Raw genomic sequence first — 9,992 nt, forward strand, 5'->3', positions numbered from 1 at the left:
CCTGGGCGGCCCAGCCTCACTCCTCCCCTGCAGCTCAGGCTTTCTGGCCCTGGTGACAGAGCAACCAGCCAATGTGGCATTCCCATAGCGGGGAAGAAGAGCCAGAGGAGGGTTTTTTCTGCTCCCAAGGGTAGAAAAAGACTATTTGTCCAAGCGAAGGGCAAGAAGAACCACTGCTAAGCTGTATCTTGTGCTTTTACTAGGCTTTCCCCGCTTGGAAAAAACCAAGCCCAGACACCAAGCTGCCACCAGAGAGTCTGCTCCCGCAGACTGCTGCCAGATTCAGTAGGTTTGGTGAGGTGACAAGACACAGTACATTCGACAGCATTCAACAGGGAACCAGTTTAATCAGATATTGGGTTTGCACCGCTCTTTTCAGTATCACAAGTTCTGCATTTTTCTAAGAAATACAAAGCACTCTCGGGTTGTACAGAATGCTGGTCCTGGAGAAAACAACAGGGCGAGAACAAGACACTCAGGTACAGACACATCAACCACTGCACTGGGCAGTGGAAAGGGGACACCTTATCCCCACCTCACTGACAGTGACTTTACAGGAGGAAGGGAGATCCCAGGGGGTCTGTGCCCAGCTGCCCCCCACCCACCCGAGGTCAGGGTACCCCAGCATAACCATGGGACACATCCACACCCCCCCATTAGCACGACACTAAAGAACACACTGCTTCCACGTTCCACAACGGAGTGAAAAACCCCTTCATAAAACCAGTTGACAAGCATCCAGGTTGATCTACTCTAGATAATAAACTCAGAGCCAGGATAAATTACTTCATCCACAAGATTAACAGCCGATTCAATAGGTTGAACACATGCTACTTACAGCACATAAATAGAAGATGCTCTTTTTTTCTTTTTACTTAAAAAACATGTTATAAAGATCTACAGTCCAATTGCCTAGACACTGCTGCATGCACATGACTATTGGTCTCCACAGAAGCAGGCTGCTCTGGGCAGCGAGGAAAGCTGTCTCTGCATCAGCTATTCCAGGTGTCATGGGACAGCTAGCCTGCCCCCATGCTTGTACATTATCCACACAGCCATTAAATAAATACGGTACTAAGCCAAGAGTGGGTTTTAATACAAACTCCAGGGTTGTTTTTAAAAAGAAATATTAATCCATAGAGGGTTTACAGTTAACAGATAGCATCATCACTTTATTTCTCAGAACCAGAAATAGTGTTGAACAAACAAACAACAGGAAAAAAAAAAAAAAAAAAAAAGACATGGGATGTCATTTCTAGAAGTGGAACCAGGGTACAGGGCTGCTCTCAGCGAGATGAAGGGCTTCTGCAGCTGGAAGAGGAGGGGAGCCACAGCAGAAGATGGCAGCTCCCGCTCCCGGCGGGCGCCTGACCTTGCGACGCTCTCCGAGGGGATTTATCACCGCAGCCTCCAGCCCACCCCGCTAGCAGGACCCATGGCATGTGGGACCACCAAGTCCCCCAGCACCCACCAAGCCAGGGAGCTGCAGGAAGGTGACTTTGCAGGGAGGTACCCCAAAATGAGAGACCTTAAAATAAATAGGACCAGAGCTTCTTTACAGTAGGCAATGCACTAGCTTTACCGTGAACAAAACCAAGACTAACAGTCACTTCTTGCCAACGGAGAAACTTTTCCTCCTTTTCACATTTTCTAGCCCCCTGCCCTCCCTGCTGCAGTGCGGCCAGGATGGCATTGCTGGGGGCGGGGGGCGGGGTGGGGTGGGCACAGTGTAGCAGCAAGTCCCATCCTCACACCAGAGCGAGCAGGGCCAGCTGGGGGGGGCCCTGCACAGCCCCAGGGCTGGTGGAGGGAAGAGGCAGCCAAGGGTGCCCGTGTCCGTTCCCACGCCAACCAAAACAATCCCCAGCAGCTACCAGCAGCTCTGCACTGCGATCCAACCATACAGCTCCGGATGCCACCACCTCCAACAGCTGTGATCCAGCTGCCTCCTCCAAAAATACTTCTTCCAGAGGGAAGAGGGGCAGGGTGGGGACACAAGCAGGGCCTGACCTCAGCCATGCTCCCCCACCACCCTGCCACAGCCCAGGCTGGGGGGACTAGTGGAGGACTGGTGGGGTGCTGCCAGGGCTCACCACCCAGCCCGGGCTAGGAGGCAGGAAGGGGAACCCCAGCCCCATCGGGAGGGGAGATGAGGCAGTGGTGAGAAGGGAGCCGGGGCAGGGGTGGGGGGCAGCGCTCACTTCTTGGAGCTCTGCGTCTTCTTGGGCAGCAGCACGGCCTGGATGTTGGGCAGGACGCCGCCCTGAGCGATGGTCACGCCGCCCAGCAGCTTGTTGAGCTCCTCGTCGTTGCGGATGGCGAGCTGCAAGTGCCGCGGGATGATGCGCGTCTTCTTGTTGTCGCGGGCCGCGTTGCCCGCCAGCTCCAGGATTTCGGCCGAGAGGTACTCCAGCACGGCTGCCAGGTATACCGGCGCGCCGGCACCCACCCGCTCCGCGTAGTTACCCTTCCGCAGCAGCCGGTGCACCCGGCCCACGGGGAACTGCAGCCCGGCCCGCGACGAGCGCGACTTGGCCTTGGCCCGCGCCTTGCCGCCGGACTTCCCCCGGCCTGACATGGCCGGCAGGCAGCGGCCCCTCGCCGCCGCCTCCCAAGAAGTGCCGCGCACAGACGGTCCCGGTGCCTGCAGGGAGATAAACGCCGTTACACCACACCGCGCCGCCGGGCCAGAGCCCCGCCATCCCCGCCCGCCGCTGCGCCGCCCTTACCCGCAGCCGCCGCTGCCGCTCCGCCCTGCGCGCCGCCCGCCGCCGCACTGCCAGCGCCGCCGCCGCCGCGCCGCGGATATCCCTGCCCGCCCCGCCGCCCGCCTCTTCCCATTGGTTGCCGCGGCGGACGGTGCGGTGCTGATTGGTCGTCGCGCCGATCCCTGATTTGCATAGGGCTCGCAGCGCCTCGGTTCTGCCGCGGGGCCGGCGCCGAGGGCAGCGCCCGGCACGGAGCGGCCCGGCTCTGCCCCCCGCTGAGGGGGTCCCGGCGCCCGCCCGGCCCGGCGCGGCCGCAGCCAGCGCTCGCCCGCAGCCCGAGAGCCGCTTCCTGGCTGCGCCGGGGCCGAGGACGGGGGGTGGCCGGAGCCCCCGCGGGTGTCCCGGCAGCGCTTGCTCCTCCCCGGCTGCCCCCTTTACCTTCCCCAAACCCAGAGCCCCCTCCCCGGCCGGCGGGATGCCGCTGCTGCGAGGGTGCCGGGGCCTGCGGGCGGGGGGGATGCTCCGGCGAGGGGGTGTCCCCCGGAGCGTCTCCCCGCTCGAAGCCAGCACTACCCTCCCTGCCAGAGCATCCTGCATCCAAGGGGAAAGTTGCTCCCAAGCCAGCTGTCGGGGCCGGGTCTTGCCTGGCTGAGTGCGGTCACCTCCCTGCCCGGTAGAGCAACCGCTGCAAACGGTGCTGGGCAAGCAGCCAGGCTCCGGTTTAAAGGTGGTGTAGTTCAGCAATAACACCTCAGCGTAGGGTTTTTTGGTGCTGCTCCTGCTCACAGTTTGGAGGGCGATAACCTGTACCCTGTGTCTTTCCATTGCCCCTGCCTCCCCAAGGGAAGGATTATGTTCCCCAGAGCAGCGAAAGGTGAGCATCTCCTACTCATGCTCAGCATCTTCACTCCCTCCACAGCAACTGGAGACCTGAAATGAATTTGAGATGAGCTGGTGACCTTTGGAAAAGCCTGATCTGCAGTTAGCACTGACTGGGCCAGGGCAGCTGAGCTGCTCACCCTAGAGCAGTGATGGCTGGGCAGGGAGAGAAACGTCTCTTGTTGCTCCTGCAAGGACAGGCACCAAGGTGAAAGCCCCAGCACCTGAAAATCTATTTATCCTGCCAGGAGCTGCTAATGCAGCAACTCTCTTGCTTCAAGTTACCGTGGGAGTGATGAGGAGCCAGCTAGCAACAGGCTTTTTTGGCTAGAAATCATTATCCCACCCCCAGCTTCCCATAAGCTGGGAGACCTGGGCTCATCTGCCTCTGTGCCACATGAGGCGTTCAGAGACAGATACAGCTCCGAGAGCACTCAGGTCTCCCCAGGTACCCATCCTGCGGCTCCTGCCCCAGCTCCACCGTCCCCCCCCCTCAGGGATGGGCACCAGCTACAGTCACCCCTGCAGCTCCCCAGGGACAGATCGTTTGAGAGGAACCCCAAATTAAATCCCTGGGGAATATTTCCACTGGCAAATGGAAATGCTCCAGCACCATGGCCCTGCCAGTACCCTGATAGCCCAGCAGTGGGTAGCTGGTCTCCATCTCAGCAGATGGAGGAGATTCAAACGCTGCCTGCGGGGCTGCGGTGTGGGCAAGGGGGACACAGACATGCACATGAACAAGGGCACTATACATCAACCAGTTAATTTCATTTTATTGTTTCCAGTACAAATGAAGTACTGCCTTCCAGCAAGGGTCCCACCATGCAAGGCTTTTGGTCTGTAACATCTGGCTCTGTTTACAAAATCCCTGACCTCAAAAACAACCGCCCTGTGCTGTTCTGCAATGGCACTTTGGTTATCTGGGCTTTAATGACTGACCTTTATGAACAAGGCAGAGTGCATCCCTCCACAGATCAAGAAAATCCTCTCTTAAGTCTTCAAATCCCATTAACAAAATGATTGTACAAGCAACGTGACCAAGACGTGCTGTCCCATCCTGCTGCCCATAGGAAAACCCAAGCAAAGTCCAGTTCCTCTGAGGGGCTGCTTAAACATCTCCCTGTTTAGGAGCCACAAATGCGCATGGCAATGCTGGTGCTGAGTGGGATGACTCTTGGCAAATCTTCCCAGCCTGGGGTTTCCTCCTGGTATTTATTGCATATTCCTCTGTACTGCAGCCATCTTCTGAGGGCAAGAGTATTAGAAAGGAATTTGTACAAGATCAATACAGAATTAAGTGGAAAAGAGGTAACAGTTTAATATCAAAAAAAAGGGAAAAGAAAAGAAAACAGAAGGAGACACGAACTATGAACACTGTCAGAAGGCAGAAGCTACTCCTCCTTGCAGGCTAAGATGCTTCTCTGGGCTTTATCTTTGCTTGGCACGAATGACTAGCAGGGAGGGAGGCCAGCAGGTTATATTCACTCCCATCAGCACAAGACCACACCAAAAGCTTTAAAGACAAACACCAACCTTTAACAAAACACAAAGAACAGAGACAACAACTTAAGAGCATCGGATCAAAACCTGAAAGGCTTGGGGAATCTCAATACCAGCCTGCAGAGCCTTCCAAAAAAAACATTCTTCATTCTGCTTAGGAAAACCAGGAGGAAAAAGGATGGCCAGCCATCCCAGCTGGTGCCTAAACCTTGCGCTTCTTCACAGCTGGCTCTCCCTCCTTCCTCAGCCACTGCTGCAGGATATCTGCACTAGTTTTCTTGGGTGAAGGGCTGTGGATGAACTGACTTGTCCACCTGGGCAAATCATTTTCTTTCTTCTGGGGAGAGCCTTCCTGGGAGTTTTTTAACCAGTCCAGCATCACCTCGCTACCTGGGGTGGCTTTGACCTCCTAGAGAGACAAAAGACAGAGTGAGAGAAGTCAGAAGCACGGCAAGAGCAGGGCAGGTGGGTGACTGAGAGCTGGTCTGGAGCGGGATGCAGAGGCTGGAGCAATGGCCCTGCCTGCAATCAGGCACATCTGCGGGAGGTTCCCTGGGCTGCTGTGAACAGGCTTGTTCCAAGCCCCATTTCACATGGAATTTGCCTCATTTGGCAGAGAAATCCTGGCACAGGGTAAGTTTATTTCTGGAAGCGGAGAGAAAGGAATCTGTTCAGGGCTTCTGCACTTCAGCATCAAGCGCAGGCATGCCCTGCAGACGCTGCCTGCTGCTGCCCTCCTGCAACCTGGCAGCACCATCCCCACTCATGTGGCCACACAGGGACCTCATGTAGCCATGCTCTCCCCTGCCAGCACTCACCTTGGCTCCCAGCTCAATGGGTGCGAGACATTCAGGTGCATTGTTCCGGACACTGTTGACGAAGGTGGACACTGGGTGGAAAACTATGTTCTCTGTGGGCTGGATGAGTTTAACAGCTTCTTGGGTTGGCACTTCAGCAAAGTCCAGCCATTTCCTGATGGCCTCATCCCCATCCAGGATGGCTGGCATCCTAGGGGACAAGACAGTTGGAGACTAAGCCCAGCACCAATACGGCAGAGCGGGGCGGCAAAAGCCAGGTTTGTAAGCTAGCAAGGAGGTAGCAGCTTGCGGGGAAGCAAACAGGATGGAAAACTGAAGCAGCAAGATGCTCTTCCACAAGGCAGAGCACACATCCACTTCACCCAGGTAGCTGTTTTGCTGGAAGAGACAGAGGGGCTGACTGCCAGGCCCTGGTCAGGTGGAGTGTGATCCAACTCTGCTGCTTGCCAGAGGCACAGAGATGGTAATTTATGGAAAGGGCATGAGCCGGTGACCTGATACAAGCCAGTAATGTTGTAATGTTTTTCTCCAAGGGCATCAGGAGTAGGCAGGGCTCCCCCCTGCCTGCATGATGTCAGACTGGTGTTCACAGGCGCAGCTTTCCTCCCTTGCCCTGCCACCATCCTGCAGCCCCTTGCCCACTCTCACTCACCTGTGATGGATGAAGCTCACATCCTTAGAGGCATCCACAGTGATAATGGTGTAAGTGTATAGCATTTCTCCTCCCGCTGGTGGCTCCCAGCAGTCGAAAATCCCAGCCATGGTGAGCAACCTCCATCCTCTCCACTCCTCATCTCCCTCCTTCCCCTCAGCCTACAGGAGAGAGGCCCCATCACCCTGGTCAGCGCCAGCCCATGGGCAGCTGAAGCATCACAGACTTGTGAGTGCCACGGCAGGTCAACAACTCAGATCTAAGTCATGAACTGAATTAATTTGAGGGCTTTCCAGGAGTCCTCAAATTAGTCCGGCTAATTTGACGTAACTCCAGGAGAGTTACTTCATCTTCCCACAGGCAAGCCAGCACCCTCCTCCCCTTCTGAACATCCCAACTGCTGACTCAGCCGAAAGAAAGAGGTAGCGAAACTCCCAGCCCAGTCCCCTGTGAGACACATTGCCCAGCCATGCAAATATCTGGCACGTGGGGAGCAGTGAGCGTGACGGTGGGGATGCTGTGGCACAGCTTACAGTCAGGAGACCGCAGTGGCAGGGACCAGCGGCCACAGAGGGATGCCAGAGTGCAGAGCCCACCGCAGAACAGAGCCCCGTCAGGAAACAGAGACTCCCAGAGATGGGCACAGCTGGAGGGAAGGGGGCTTTTCCCAGGGCAGCTGGAGGGAGCAGGGGCTCAGGAGCTGGGCACCCGCGTTCAGCCACGGCCAGGGACTCCATACCACAGCATCCTTGGTCTGGGGGAAGTAAATGAAATATGGCTGCTTCCTCCCACTGCACTGCTGCCACTCGTAGAAGCCATCCGCCAGGACCACGCAGCGCTTGCCTTTGAGGAGAGCACCCTGGGGGAGAGAAAGCACAAGTGAGCAGTGAACAGCAGCCTCGGGCAGCCTGCAAGGGAGGACGGGGACTCCTGGGACCATCTAGCCCACTCGCTCCCTCTTGGGGCTCCCCTAAACTGCCCTGCAGGGTGCACAAATGCCGCCACTACCAGTACTGTGATAAAAGATGAACTTCACCAGCAATAACTTTTTGAGTTCTTCTATTTTAATGAAACCTACCAGCTCTGCCGTACAGGGACTTACTCCCCTGGGCAGCAGGTACTGTGACTAGTACTTGCTAGGGAGATGCTTTGGCTCTGGTTTTGCCAGCTACAAGATCTCTCTAAGCTGGACACGAAGGTAAGAGCAACTCACCTTGTAGGAGGACTTCTTCAGCATGGTATCACTGCGGCAGTTGGAGGTATTAAACTGCATTTTGGAGGGGTCGTCCTTTTTGAACCAGGAGGGAATCAGGCCCCAGCGCATGTCCATGAGGACCCGCTCGGAGGAGTCGGCATCCTTTCGAATGAAACAGAGAAACACCTTGGGTCAGAGCCACATCTCAAGGACCATGAGCATCTCCACCCCTTAAGAGAGGGGCTTCACAGAGCCCTGTGGATGCGGCTTCTCCCCCTGCAAAGGGGAACATGCTGGCATCTCTGCCAAGAGCTGAGCTGGGACTCGCAGCCCCTCCAACACCAAACCTGCCTCTGCTCTTCTGCAGGGCTGCCACTCACAAACCAGCAGAAATAACCACTAATTGTAACACTTCACATATTCTAAACAGCTTGCTTGTAAGAATTAATCTCCAGTAGAAAGCACAAGAATATTTTGCGGGAACAACTAACTAATAAATAAACATTTCAGTGAGGCTCGCCCGACAACTCTTGGAGGAAAAACATGGTTTTTCTTCCATAGGAAGGGCCTGGATGCGCGAGTTCCCCAGCTCCTGAGCAAACAGTCACGTCAGGCTGGTATTACGGTCCTCAAAACTTCCCTCTTTACAGCGAGTGTCCCAAAGGGTGTAAACCTCACCTTCATTTTAATAACATGATTTCTGCTGACCTGGTTCACTTTCACTCCTTGTGCTTTGCATATCATCTGCCTTCGGACAATGGAAATGGCTTGTGGCTTTCACTTCTCCCCCAGCTTGCTCTCACTTTCCGTCCGCAAGCTGCCAGCCCCAGCAGCACACAGCTGGGTGAGCAAGGCCCCGGGGGGCATCTGCTCCCAAAGAACTGCATAGATACACACATATATACCTACCATAGGCGTGTGTGTATAAATAGATATATATATGGATGTGTATGTGCCCAGTTTTGTGAAGTCTTCCAGAGCCTCCCACAGATCTTGGGAGGCAAAAAAGGGCACCTCACACTGTACCTGCATCCCAACAACTTCAACAGAGGTGGACAACTGAGCAGGCATCTGCCTGTGACCTGTATGACGCTCCCAGCCCTGCATTCCTCTGCTCCAAGAGCTGCTCTCAGGGGGACGTGGGACCCCAAGGCAGGAAAGGAGGGTACGAAGGCTAACGGAATCGCCCATGGCGCTCCAGCACGGCCCCACTGAGGTGTCCCGGCTGCTCAGTGCAGCAGCTCCTTTCACTGCCCCACGGGCCAGGGGAGGAAGAGCAGGGGGAGCCCAGGCTGGTGTGCTTCAACTCGGGGAGCCCAGACAGGTGTGTTCCAACTCAGCGCGCCCAGCTTCACCCCACTGAACAGGAACGAGCAGCACCTCCCTGGGCACCTGCTTACACGGAAACCAAACAAGGTGCAGAAACAGTTGTACAGGCTGCTCCGGTTTTCTGAGAAAGGTCTGGCGAGGCTTAAAATTAGCCGGGATAACGGTCACCACAGGTGTACGGTTATTTTACAACTCTGAAGCAGATTTTTTTTTTCTCTGCTCTCCCCTACCAATGCAACCTGAACACATCATGCAATGTTATGAAATGGAAAAAAAAAATCCTCAGGGAGGCAGAATGAAACCAGCAGAGCAGTTATAGACACTTAGGAAACAAATTCTACCAGAGTTAATCACTTATGTATGATTTTTTTGCAGAAAATATAAGGCTATGCTGGAAGTACGGTACCGATTCCCCACCCTCTTCTGGAACACGTAAATACTAACGAGAGGCGGCATCTGTGCAATTAGAAAATTCAACACCCGCCCCGTACCCTGAGCAAAGAGAAGCCCAAGCAGCCGTTACAACGCAGACCGGTACCACGCCACCGCGGGAGGCCCAACCCCGTCCCGTCCCAGAACTGAAGCCCCAGGACACCCGGCTGCCCCTTTCGGTTTGCGAAGCGCGGGGAGGGCGGTACCTGCTGGAGGTGCCGGCGGGAGAGCAGCACCGGGCCGCTGGACTGCGGGCCCTTGTTGTACGAGGGCCGGTACCGCTCCGCCCGCACCCACTCGGGCTGCCGCCGCTGGCCCCGCCGGTCGCGGTAGGCGCAGGCCCGGCGGAGGTTGTCGGCGCCCAGGGAGCAGGCCGTGCGGCCGCACATCCCGCCGCTCGGCTGGGCTCGGCACGGCTCGGCCCGGCGCTCCGCCCCGGCGGGGAAGTGGCTGCGGGCAGGGGCGGGCCGCGGGGC

General features: G+C 56.3%; 2 protein-coding genes across 2 annotated transcripts; both read right to left on the minus strand.

The window, feature by feature from the left end:
* Window positions 1-327: 327 nt before the first annotated feature.
* Window positions 328-2,794, minus strand: LOC130148905 (histone H2A type 2-B). Its single transcript, XM_056338036.1, has 2 exons — window positions 2,730-2,794; window positions 328-2,644 (listed from the first exon to the last, which is right to left on the minus strand). Exon 2 carries the CDS (start codon window positions 2,576-2,578, stop codon window positions 2,198-2,200), a length of 381 nt encoding a protein of 126 aa, XP_056194011.1. The 5' UTR covers window positions 2,579-2,644; window positions 2,730-2,794; the 3' UTR covers window positions 328-2,197.
* A 1,549-nt stretch (window positions 2,795-4,343) lies between these two features.
* On the minus strand, window positions 4,344-9,905 carry HMCES (5-hydroxymethylcytosine binding, ES cell specific). Its single transcript, XM_056336583.1, has 6 exons — window positions 9,723-9,905; window positions 7,774-7,917; window positions 7,300-7,419; window positions 6,561-6,721; window positions 5,909-6,098; window positions 4,344-5,499 (listed from the first exon to the last, which is right to left on the minus strand). The coding sequence occupies exons 1-6, from the start codon at window positions 9,903-9,905 to the stop codon at window positions 5,293-5,295; spliced, it is 1,005 nt and encodes a 334-aa protein (XP_056192558.1). The 3' UTR covers window positions 4,344-5,292.
* Between the last annotated feature and the right edge of the window lie 87 nt (window positions 9,906-9,992).

Source organism: Falco biarmicus, chromosome 4 (assembly GCF_023638135.1).
Source record: "Falco biarmicus isolate bFalBia1 chromosome 4, bFalBia1.pri, whole genome shotgun sequence".
Classification (NCBI taxonomy): Eukaryota; Metazoa; Chordata; class Aves; order Falconiformes; family Falconidae; genus Falco; species Falco biarmicus.